Here is a 12,854-nt window from a genome sequence, read left to right on the forward strand (position 1 = left end):
TTAGCTGAGTGGCAACTTCAAGACCAAGAGGTCTGGTGTCTGTACTTAAGGATAGGATCAGCAGTGTCCTTCTAGCAGGCCCCTGGAAAGAAAGAGAAATAAACATTAGTCCTAGTAGGTAAATTTGCAAAGCGCTTTAACAGCTGTTGCTACAACCTTCCTAGGGGACTTCTGAATCACAACAGAAGATTATGGTGGAGCCTGCAAAATGCTGTTTGCATTGTTGTATGCCTGGTGGCATAGCACTTGAGTGGCCATAACTAGTTCCAGCTAGCCACGAGTCTTCAGCTTCTGTGAGCACCTAGCATGAGCCTACAGACCAGTTACCCCTCTGCTGGACTGGGCAATATGGAGGTCTGGTTTAGTCCTGGCCAATGTCCAGAGAAGGCAGCATGTGTGTTAAGGGGGTGGGCACTCAACTGGTAGCACAGAGGAATCTGGGCATTTGGCACAGTTCTGAAAAAATTATCTGCCTATCTCATGGACAGCACATGATCTAGAAGAGCAGCTCCCATGCCTCCAGAAAACAAGTTTAAAAAAGGGCTTCAGACATTCTCTGTTTGCATGTGTGGCACAAGTGCTGATGCCCACTGCCAGCAGAGTTAGAACTGCAGCTCAGAGCCCCTCATTTCTGTTCCTCACACCAACCAGGACACAGACTGTGGTGGAGATAAGAAGAGGGAGAGTGGTCCTTTCTGAAGGCAGCTTCTCCTCTCCTGGAGCACAGTGAACAGACCTAAGGTAAGATGCTGTTATCCAGGTGGCCAAGCCAAGCAGAACTACTCATTAATAGGCTCTCTTTCCCCAGCGGGGACTTTTCTTTGCTGCAGCTATTTTCTGACTACATATACCATTTTTTAAAAAGTTGCTAAAAGAGTACAAGTTAGTTTGCTACAGTTCTGACACATTTACAGCAAATTTACAGCGATCATCTACACTACACTATAAGCTGCCATTGCAGCCTTGAGAGTGAGTTTGCTAATTATCATGAAGTACCTGACTGAAGCACAGGCTGGAACTGGCCAGACATGCAGATCTCTTCCTGCTTCTGGCGCACAATGCGCTGAATGGCAGGGGGCAGGCCCCGGGGGTTCCGTGAGAAGATCAGGGAGTAGCCATCATCACAGGAGCCATCCTCCTTCAGACTGCGGCAGGCATAGGTAATGGCATAGTTATCGTAGTCGGTGTCAATCACCCAGTAGTTGTCCCCTGGAACATCAGAAACACACGTGTTTGTCACAGCAGGATACGCAGGGCGAGTGAGTCACACTACAGGGTGATGCCTCATTTCAGCACATGAGAGGGATTATCTTCCCAAAGCTGACACCAACATCCACCTCATTTCCACACCACGAAGAGAAGAACTGGGGCAAGCACCAGGCATCTTGAGACCATGTTGCTCCCCATGATACCCAGTGCATTTTCACCTCAGATTTCTGAGGCTAGAAGTTTGAGGAGGACTGGGACTATCATGGTCTTCAGTGACAAAAAAAATTGCCATATATGCGTTGCTTAAGCAGGAGGGAGAGGGCATACAGATTAAATTTTAGCCATACAGATTACATTTCTCATACAAGAAGTATCCTGCTTTCCAGCCTTACACAACTAAGTGTATGTTGGCGTAGTTCAATTGCCAGTACTAAATGAATTTCTTTCTTACTTATTATCAGGCCATATCCTGCCCAGCTTCCCCCACAGCTATGGGGGACACTTGGGCACAATGTCTGGGGTATGCAGGGTGCATAACTAAGGTTCAGCACAAGTAGTTTCTGCAGTGGAGACTTCAGTAACAGCTTCATTCTGCTGGGTCCAGCTGTGTCTGTCTGAGGAGAACTGTGCCTTGTGGCTGGAGCACAGGTGAGGGTCCTGCATCTGTTATGAGAAGTACAAGGAGGGCTGACCCTCAGTGCCCTTGTAATGACCACCACAGAGTCCAGGAAGAATTACTTCCCTAGGTTCAGGACCCTATTTGGCTGTACAAAATCCATGTGTGTGGCTCACTGCTGCTGAGTGGCATCCTCCCTGTTAATGCATATGATGTTAGGGAGGGTCTCTGGGGAGCCTCTAGATCCTGCCACTTCTGTGGAGATTAAGAACTTTCTTGCTTGGATAAAGTGTCCCCCCAGAAAGGATGCTTTGTTTTCACTTAGAGCAATCTTAGCCCAACTGTTCTTACTGCTTGTATGCTGAAATACACAAATCTGGGTGGCTGAAAGCTATCGAACAACACTGTGGGGCTGCAGTTCACTCACCACCACTGGAGAGGTAGCTGGCCAGGCCCTGGTAGGTCATGTACATTTTAGCTGGAGTGGCTGGGTCAGGTACAGTGTACTGAGCAGCCATGTCGGCACAGATCACCCAGAACCTGCAATGAGATCCATTAGACTGAAAATAAAACTCTGCAGCGTATGAACTTCACATGGGTGACCCTCACTCAGGCAAGAACCAGTCTAAAGTTCAGAAAATTTTTCTAAGGCATGGGCATGGCCTTTCTTAAGACTGTTTGCCATTAAGTGATGCGTCTTAAATGCTGTGACACTTCGCCATCACTAACAGTGTACTGCTGCTCTCTGGTCCCCTCCTCTTCTCTGCAGCTGGGGCAGTGCTCTGACCCTCCTTCAGCTCAGCAGGCTTTTCTACACAAGCAGCCAGTCACCAAGTAAAATCATGGATGTAATTTTTTTGGATCCCTGCAAGTAGCTTTAGGCATGAGCTGACCTGCATTTGGACTCACTCAGGTGAATTTGCTGTGTCCCAGGGTGCAGGTGGGAAGTTGTCTCTCCTGTCTCTAGCCCTTCCTACCTCTGCTGGCACAGGGATATCCATTACAGGTGTGGAAATAATTACAGCAACTCTGCTGTCCAAGCTAGTCAGAGGCCTTCACACAGCCTATGGGAATCCTGTAGGTACCTGAACAGTCTATCTTCATAATCCATTTTTCCTAACACCCTTCTCTGGCTGACATCTGTTCAATGTGAATGCCACCTGTGCCTTAGCACGGTTTGTCAAGCCTTACATTGATCTGTGAAACAATGGCAGAGCCTTCATTCCCCTCCTTGCACGGGCTGCATTTCCCATTTACCTTGTCATGCAGAAAATAATTCCCAGCAGCCCTCAGACCCACTTGGTTTCTAAAGAGTCCTTTCAGGAGCCTTTTCTGCACTTCATAGTGTGCCTGCAAAGCTTCATTTGCCCTATCCCAAAATACCCTGGAGTGTTGTACTGTTAAGACAGGGTTCATAGCCACTCAGTTTTTGGTAGGTAATGCACAGCAGAACTAGTTCTGTTCATCTGGAAGCCTTAGATTTCTGTGCTCAGAAATCTACTTAAACCATTTACATACTGTAAATCCTTATAGTAAACATGACCAACAGACGAAACACTTAAGCTTCTCTCCCATCTGTCTATTCAGGCGTTGCAGTGGCACCCAGGAGCTAACCACATGTTGTCCACAGAACTGTTGAAATATCATCTGTGAAAGTAATTCTCCCTTACGCTCCTCCCCTTCCCCTGAATCTCCCAGTGAAATCAGAGCTGTCCCACCCTTGCTAGGTCCTCTTTATTTGTTGCAATTAGTTTACCTAACTGCATCACTTTTCAAGACTTGACTTTATAACTGACTCCATAATTGACTTCATGCAGTAGTTTTGTGGTAGAGCCGGACCATGGCCAGGCTGAGAAATGACCCTGGGCTCAAAACTGTGTTTAACTTCTGGCTTCTAATGTATCACCTTAATTGAATTTCCCTTCTTGATGAAGAAAACCCAGTTGTGTTGTGTGTTCAGGATAAGTCACCACCCTTGTTCCCCTCTTCTGGTACCTCACGGCAGTGGGTAGAAATAAGAGACAAAAGAACTCACCCAAAAAGTTTCACACGGCCTTTGGAAGATGCTGTCATTGTGCCATCTTCCTCCACAGTGTATTCAGCAGAGATGTTGTCCTGAAGGAAAAGGCCTTCTGGATCCTTCTTGGCCAGGGCATACCATTTCCCTGCATACTAACATGAAAAACATTTTCCTATTAATAAGCATGGCAAGATCAGCACAAAAGCATTTTTGTGAACATAGTGCCCTTTAAACTTCCCATTTCCTGGCCTAAGGAGAAGGTGTGAGTTTGTGTGGGTATGTAGCACACAGGTCCTGCTGTCCCATCTGATGAGCCCTTGCCTCTGTGCCAGGAGGAGTGAGTCTAGCAGTTCTGCAGTGCTGTGTGCAAGCACTCCTTATCACACAAGAGGTTCATGTCACATTGACTCCACACTGAAAGCTTCTCCCATCCTGAGATGACAGCTGGGAGTCAGGAAGGTTCTTCCTTGTTCCTCTTTAGACCCCTCCATTTCCATAGAAGATGCCACTGGCTGGAGATATTCTTCTGGCTGCCTGGAGCCACAGTTGACTTCAAATAGTGAAAAGGGTCTACTCCATAAGCAGAAAGCAATGACTCTGTGGACTGTGAAGGGCAAAGGATATGTTGGGGAAGCTAACAGCAGGGGGAACTAAAATGAGATCAAGGGGAAAAAAATTTTTAGGAAAAAAATGGGTCCCTGAAAATGTACAAGCACTATCTACTAGAATGAAATCAAGATCTAGCCAGGTGACTGATGGCCTGAGGAAGGCCATCAGAAGTTAACTTCATCAGTAGAAATATTGAAGAAAGCATAATTTAGCTGTGTTAGACTTCATTTTTCAGTGAAGCTGAAGAGTCAGTCTGTGTTCAAGGTGCCCAAATTTTTTCATTTTGCAATGACCCTCAGAGGATGTGTTTGTGCTTTCTCTTTGGGGATCTAAATTGTTTCATTCACAAGATCAGTCAAAACTGAGATCTATACCAAGCTTTGAGCTATCAACAGAAAACATCTGAATAAGATCCTTGACTTTCAACGCTGGTCATCCTTCAGTGCTCAGAAGGCTAAAGAGTAGTGAGAAAAGCAAACTACAGCAACAGTATCTAAGAGACAGCATACAAAAGAAGCTAACTTCTTGGTGAAGAACCTCTTCAGATAAACACAAACCATAGCCTGGGAAAAAGAGTTCAAATAAGAAGCTTCTTCACATATACTGTTATATATATATATAGATACATATGTGTGTGTGTGTGTAAATATAATTACCCTTTTTGGATCAAAATTGTCCTTCACAGCGAAAGACTCCACTGCACAGGACTGAGCCAGGCTATATTCAACATTGGAAAAGATTGAGGCCAGGAAAAAATATTGTGCGTACTTCATTCTGCAAGACAAAAGCAAAGGTGGAGTTTTATTTCATGCAGTAGATTACAGAATCATAGAATCATAGAATGGTTTGGGTTTGAAGGGACCTTAAAGATCACCTACTTCCAATCCCCTCTGCCATGGCCAGGGACATCTCCCACCATAACAGGTTGCTCCAAGCCCCATCCAACCTGTCCACAAATATTTCAAGGAAGAAGGCATCCACAACTCCTCTGAGCAACCTGTGCCAGGGTCTCACCACCCTCATAATGAATAATTTCTCTCTAATTTCTAATCTAAAACTCCCCTTTTTCACTTTGAATCTGCCCCCCCTTACCCTATCACTCCAGGCCCTTGTAAAATGTCTTTCTCCAGCTTTCCTGTATGCCCCCTGGAAGTACTGGAAGATCACAGTAAGGTCTCCCTGGAGCCTTCTCTTCAGACTGAACAATCCCTACTCTCTCAGCCTGTTTTCATAGGAGAGGTGCTCCAGCCCTCTGATCATCTTTGTGGTCCTTTGTGTACGTGAGTATCTAGTGCTGTGCCTACAGATACATTCCCCTCATTTAAAAACTACTTTCTTTTGTTCTGCGTAGATTCCACAAGTCCTCCACTGAGAAACCACTGGGTCATTGTGGTGCCTAAATCCAGCTAAAACTGAGCATCAACGGCAGTTACTTTGCTAGAGCATTTTGATTTTCAGTAGCAGTATTGTGGCTCATGGTATTTTTATATCATAGATAAAGCCACACTCTGGGTAAGTTTGGTAGGAACTGATAAAAATGTAATTTTCTTTTTTTTTTTTAAATTTGTTTCCACAAGAATAGTGTTCTAATGAGCTCTGGTAAAACTATATAGATTGCAAAGATGTTGTTTCTAATGGGTGAATGCCCATTTAGCTTTCAAGAACAAAGCTGTGGGTTCTATGACAAGCTTTCATCACTGAAGCAGACTCTCCCTACCTGGTTATTCTAATGGTAAAATTCATCTCAGTATTGACTGCCCTCAGGCCATCCCCTCTACAAACATGACATACAATTTCCAGTTGTATGCATTCTGCCATTGCAGTGAAGCCACAAAGTGGCCATGGCTTTATTTGTCTCAAGCATCCCAGCTCATCTGTATCCCAGCATATCTGTTTGGCACACTTTGTAAAAGGAGCACTTGCACATACATTCTTGCAGAGTATTCGACCTTGAATACCTGTTCTAATGCCAAGACACAACGCAGTTAGTTGAAACCAGCATCTAGGCTCAGCTACCAACTCACAACTTCCAAACACCCATGTAGCTACTTTGTTCCCAACACACAAGCTGCACTTCCCTGATGCAAAAGACTCTAATCTGACCCGCATCTGCTGAAGAGACACCTACCTGTTAGGGTAGAGGTGTTGGAGATCCCCGAGAGAACTCTGCTTCAGTCCTTGGGCTGCAGGAGAGTTTTGTGTCAATTGCCCTCCAGCTGCCTTTAAATAAGAATCTGCAAAGTGACTAATTGGTTATTTTTGCTCGTGTGCCTGAATAAAACGCTTAATCTTGGATAATCCATTATGTAAAAACCAACTGTAATCCTCACACTGGTGGGTCTGACTGCTATACTAATAAAAACACTGCTTTACATAATGGAAAAAGCTTGCCAGACAGCTTTAAGTCTGCTGATATGATTGTGCCACACCTTTGTCTCATTGAAGTCTTTCTGCTTTGAACACGTGTTAGAAGAATATGCACAGAGCATTAACCAGAGAAACTCATGGACTAAACATACTGATCAGCACAGGCACATGTTCATATTTGGCAGCTTGCATGAGGTGGATATATAATTTGGTCTTCCAATATCTGCATCATCAAATCAAAATGATCCTTGCAAGAGTAGAAAGATGTTATGCATCATCTACTGGGAGGGGGCAGGTAGTAAAAAAAATAAGATTTTGCATTCATGTTCACACTGAAATCTTATATTCCCCAGTTTGCCTGTGCACTGAAATGCCTTCATACACATTCTTCCCAGCTCATGTTGTCCACATTTCCATTATATAAATATTATAGCTTTTTTCTTCCCAAGATTATCTTCCTAAAAGGTTTATATGGGAATGCAATAAAGCACAACAAGATGAGAAAGCAGAAATGGCTAGGAAAATATTTTTGGTTGCAAATTGTGCCTGCCATTCTTACAATTTCCCCAAGCACCCAAAGGATTTCCTCAATTGCAAAGGCTGCCCAAGTACTCTCTCTCCCCAGGCTCACTTTGGGAGACTGAAGATTTCAGACATTCACCTAAGAGTTGCAAGCACTTCTAATTACTCCTTCTGCTGGGCTACTGGGTCGTGGGGAGCCTTGGACATACCCTCTAGGGATGACTCTACAGTTCCTATAGAGTAAGTCCAGGGAGTCCTGAACCTTCTGATCCAACAGTCTGGACATTCAGAGTAAGGCTAAATCCATGTGGATGTGTTAGACTTGCTGCAGAGATCACTTGCAGATGCTTGCCCAGGAATTCCTGAACAGCAGCAACCTTGCCTGTAGTTGGTGTAAACTTTTGTCTTCCAGGCAACTTGTTTAAGGTTGCCCCTTATGTGGGAAGGACAGTTCTCGCTGCCAGAGGAAACCTTGCTATATATGGATGGCCTTTGCATCTTCCACTTGGACTTCAGGTGGAGGCAACAACACCTCACATACATTTGTCTTGCAGAGGGACCCTGTTTACACCATCTGCATGTCTTCGAAGGCAGCCTGGGCAAGTTCAAAGGGGAGTTGTCTGCTGGAACCTGGGACAGGAATGTGACAGCAGCTGTCCTTGGATGGGGGTGACCAGCCAGGCAAGTGCCACAGCATGGCCCCCCCATGACTGAGAGGGGCTGGTGCAACCTGCATGCCCTCCACAGTCATGGTGGGGCCATCATGCCATCACACCTCCTGCTCCTGGTTCTTTATGAGTGTCTTGATGTAGGGCAGGTGAAGCACTTTGGCGCTGGTCAGTGTGATAGACAAAATTTTCTCTCTGGGAATTTTGGCTGGGTTTATCCAGGCACATCAAGACCAGACGGTGTGGGGAGATGCCACATGCCCAGCTCCTGTGATGAGATACCACCTGCTTTGTGTCCAGGGAAATGTGGATGTACCTTGTCTTACCGGGACCCCTTATCTTGATTTTCTAGAAAGATGCCAAATAGGCATTTGCTGAAGTAATCCTTCAGCTACAGCTGTCTGCCCACCATATGTACCATGCTCCAGGGATGAGCAAGGTCCTTGATTGCACAGGGTTGGTGCAGGCTAGCAGCATCAAAGCTGAAGATACACAGCTCTGTAATTCAGGCACAACTCCTTACCTATGGCTTTGTGCACACACGATGCTGCCTGCTTTCAGCTCCCCTGACACATGCTCCCTGTACTTGATTCTTCTTCACCAGCAGCATTTACTTCATTTGGACATGAAGGGAAAATCAACAGAAAGTTCATTTAATTTCTTTAAAATTCTTGGCCTCTTCAAGGGTTGCCTAAGAAGTAACTTCTTAAACTGCTTTTTGAGGGCTAGATGCTCACCTAATTTTCAAAGGATTTCTCCTGATACTGTATCAAAGTGCAGAAGTGTGCTTTTCCACCCTGACACAGACATCTGAGAGAGAACTAACTGCAGTGTTTTCTGCAAATTAGAAGGGCTTCGAAACACTTACCACTTTATCTGTTGCCAGCAAAACAGATTAGTTTATGTCCATGTGAGACATAGGTGACACTAGAAGCCAATCTTAGGTGACCACTTAATCCCTAGGGGATTAGAGACATGCTAATAATATCTAATCACCACACAAGATTTTGGTTGGTAACCACAACATCTGTCACTACATTACTTGCTGTTCAGAGCAAGAAGAAAACAAAATCAAATTAATCTTAATTTTCACAGTATTATGACAGTTTGTTCATGGCATAAAAAAAAAAAAAAAAAAAAAAAAGACTCAGCACAAGAGTAACTGGTAATTTTAATGGCCTGCACTAAAACAAGCATGCAAATTACATGATAAATTGTATCTTCTGCCCTAGCCTATGAAATATGAAAGCATCAGTTTTGGATTTCCTACCCCTAGCAACCCCCTCCATTTTCCTTATTATTGGAATTAGCACAGGGTGAACTGCTCTAGGAATTACTGCAGTTGCACTGTCGGATCACATTTAGGAGCATGTGCTAGCTCAGCAGTCAATGGCACAGAATGAAATCCCTAAATAGCTCCTGTATTGGGCATTAAGTTTCCTGCTGTCCAACAGGCAATTAAGTTATGTGCCTGTTTACCAGGGTGCCAGGGAACAAATACTGGCAGAAGCCTTTTGAGTCACCCTTGACAGCTATTATAATAATGGTTATTGCCCTGTAAATCTCTCAAGGATTTCCTGCTCTGGCTTTGTATCTAACTCATGCTGCTGGGGATGTAGGACTTCTTCCTGGGGTGTCACACACACATGATGCCTGTGTTTCTGGAAGACCCATGTTCCAGTCCCAGGTCTGCCGAGGACTGAGAGGGCAGTGACAGTCTGTTCCACTCCCTCTCCAGGGTGGGAGGCAGGACAAACACAGCCTTCCCATAGTGGCACACCACTTGAAGGCTGCTGCCTAGGAGGTTCTCAGTTTCCATTAATTTTGCTCAGAAATACTGATCTTTCCCAGTGAAGAGAGTGATGCATTACAGATGAAAAGGAAATAGTTTGAAGTTGGATCCCCTGGGGTTCAAGGGTAAGGCTCTTGGGTTGTGCTACATTATCAGATAAAAAACCCTCAAGAAGCACTACTTTATGAATTTCAAGGTGCCATTCAAATACCTGCAACTTCAAATGACTAAAATGGAAAGGTACCTTTCCATTTTAGTGTCATTCTTGCTAAACTTACTGACTGGCAATTAGTGGAGCAGGGCCTCAGGTGCTTCCCTGCTCACAGCACATCTCAGGTGCAGGTAGACAAACGTTCTTCCAGTTTGCAAGCAAAACCAGGAGACTGTTCAAAGCACAGGGGAACTGGGGAGCCTCGGCTCCTCTGCTGTGACAAGGAGCCAGCTGGGGGTGGTGGTCGTGGTGGTCTTCTCAGGGCCATTGTCAAGGACTTGGCAGCAAAACAAAGTTACAGTCTCTCTCCTAAACCCTTCAGCATCTTGCTGCCTTGGCAGCACAAGGTACCTGCAGAGCTGGCTAAAATCTCTTCTGAAGTGGTATTTTAACATACAGGTATCTGCTGGCCAAAGAGTTTTTGTGCCACTGCCTGGTTTCTGCAGGATGGTTTCTGTATGGATGATGGTTGCTGCTTGATTAGTGAGCTGACCTTTTTTTGACTCAACAAAGTGGTGAATATTTTGGTTGTTGTTTTCTAGTATTTACTTCTAGGCATACTGCTGACATAGCTATATACCATAGTAGTATTTACTACTACTAAACTGGTCTGTTTGCAGACACTGGCCAGTTTACTAATTTTAGTTGCAACATTTATTTATAGGTACAACATTTGTCTTTTCCTTCCACTTCATGGAGGGCAGGGATCATCCCTCTCAAAACAGGAAACCTGGAGAGCCTGACTTTTCAGAGTGGGCAGGAAGAGTAGCATATGCCAACATGAGAGGAGTTCAGCTGTCTGAGCCTAAAGACTTGGTACTTGAAGGCAGCCATAGAGTATCTCCCTGGCCTGATCCTATTCTTTTCCCCGGGTAAGGCAGCAGGAAGGGGATTGTTCCCTTGAGGCAGTCAATACCCCCTGCCGCATTTTGCAGTGAAGTAATGATCTGGAGTTTATTTAATCCCTGGTGTTATTCCCAGGATGCCTTCAAGAAACAAGAGGCACAGAGGGTATGTAAATATCCCTGAAGGTAGAAATAATGTGTGTTGTCATCTAAGTCTGGTTCCTTTCCTGTTCATGCAACAAAAGCAGCTTAACACCAAAAAGCGCAGGAATAAACCTATAGCTTGTTGCAAAGCAAAATGTAGCAGCAAAACACGTCCCCTGCTAAGTACTGCAGACAGTAAGGGCTGCCTACAGCTTACTGCTCTGCATTACTCCAGTGGAATATTTACAGCTCCATGTATGCATCTCAAGGTGCTTTATAAAAGTGATAATGCTGGCACAGAGCTCAAGTAGTTCTGGGTAAGCCAGGATGTCCATGCCAGCCCTGATGATGGATTTAAAAGCTAAAACCAGAAGCACAAATTACCAAAGCCAGGGGAATCTGTATGTGCATACAGCCAAAGGCCATTAGGCAGGCACCTGTCCTTAGTAAGCATTAGAACACATGGTTTCTATCTGCAACAGAAGGTGGAAACAGACTAAAGAGGGAAGGGTTAGGTCAGAGCACTTCCCTGCACTCCAAGGAGAGAGCTGTTGTAATCATGAGGCTGAGCATACAATAAGGCAAAAGCTTTCACACACAACTGCATTTCAGCCTTCTATCTGCTTCTTCAGTGGGAGAAAGGGATGGACTTCATCATATTGTTTTGGAAAAGGGAAAAGGACTGTGGGACTTTTTTCTAAGATACAAAAAATTATCAAGTTGTTATGGAGGATTTTGTTTATGCTTTAAACATCTGACTTGTTTTAAATATCTGATTTTCTTTGAAACTGCAAGACCTGAGATACTGTAACCCTTCCCGTGACTGGAAACACAACCATGTTCACCAGGCTTCTTGTCAGCTAAGGGCATTTACACAGCAAAGCAACTTTTCTTTCACAGAGCGGCCCAGAGGTTCTAGTCAACTTTCAGGATCCAACAATGTTACCAGCTCTGTAAACTTGCAACTGGAATACACTTGACCAACAGACCAAGCTTACATCTGCTTCAGGCTGACTAACAAGGTGGAAACACTGAAAATTGCAGCATTGCCTCAGAGGGGATTTAGTTACTAATACCCATTAAAAATACCATTGCTGCAGCAGCCTCTGTTGCAGAAAATCTCAGAATCATAGAATGTTAGGGGTTAGAAGGGACCTCTAGGTCATCAGCCTCTTTCTAAACCCACCTGAATATGTATTCTCCAAGCATCTTCCCAGCCTGATTTAGCTGTCCTGGAGCTGCTGTGTTGAGAATCACTTTGCATCAGCTGTTCCTATCTGTGTAACCAAAAGCAGACTCTGAACTATCTCCCATGGGACCCTTTCAGCCTTTCCCCCTACCCAACAGCCTCCCTGACCTGCAGAAATGCTTCTGTCCCCTGGATCCTCCCTGATAAAAGGCTCAAGAATTTCCCTAAAAAAGCTGATTCCAGATGCATGGATGGACATTTTCTGCTGGCTTTCGCCCCATGGCTGTCCTGGCTTATCACAACTCTTTTTCATCATTGTATTTCCCATGTTGCCCATAATCTTTCCCACATTTTCAGTTCTTGACTGTTTCCACAGCTTCTTATAGACCCAATAGCCCTTTTTTTCTTCCTCATTACTTTATCATGTCTTCTCCTTTACACTCAAAGTTAGAGTAATCTTTCTGCTCCATTTCTTTTCTGCTGAACAATCTCAATGTTTGCCTTTGTTTTTCCCCACTGTGGCCATCTTTTTCACAAATCACTCATGTGAGTAGGTGCCTTCTTGTTCTGGTGACACCTGCAAAACTTTTCATAATCTTTCTACTTCTTCAGTCCTTCATGACACTGCATGAACACACTTACTTGTGGGTGGGTCTGAGCAC

The 12,854-nt window shown here is 44.6% G+C and overlaps 1 protein-coding gene across 1 annotated transcript in view; it reads right to left on the reverse strand.

Annotated features, from left to right (window-relative positions):
- LOC103527370 (purpurin) overlaps nucleotides 1-12,854 on the reverse strand; it is a 24,435-nt gene continuing 11,581 nt past the window's right edge. The window contains exons 2-6 of the mRNA XM_030467229.1: nucleotides 5,111-5,228; nucleotides 3,861-3,997; nucleotides 2,253-2,365; nucleotides 997-1,209; nucleotides 1-82 (exon numbers count right to left, since the gene is read on the reverse strand). Of these exons, the coding sequence (XP_030323089.1) occupies nucleotides 72-82; nucleotides 997-1,209; nucleotides 2,253-2,365; nucleotides 3,861-3,997; nucleotides 5,111-5,227 (591 nt within the window). The 5' untranslated portion in view covers nucleotide 5,228 and the 3' untranslated portion in view covers nucleotides 1-71. The remainder of the gene's footprint in view (nucleotides 83-996; nucleotides 1,210-2,252; nucleotides 2,366-3,860; nucleotides 3,998-5,110; nucleotides 5,229-12,854) is intronic.

This window comes from Calypte anna, chromosome Z, assembly GCF_003957555.1.
Source record: "Calypte anna isolate BGI_N300 chromosome Z, bCalAnn1_v1.p, whole genome shotgun sequence".
NCBI classification, from domain to species: Eukaryota; Metazoa; Chordata; class Aves; order Apodiformes; family Trochilidae; genus Calypte; species Calypte anna.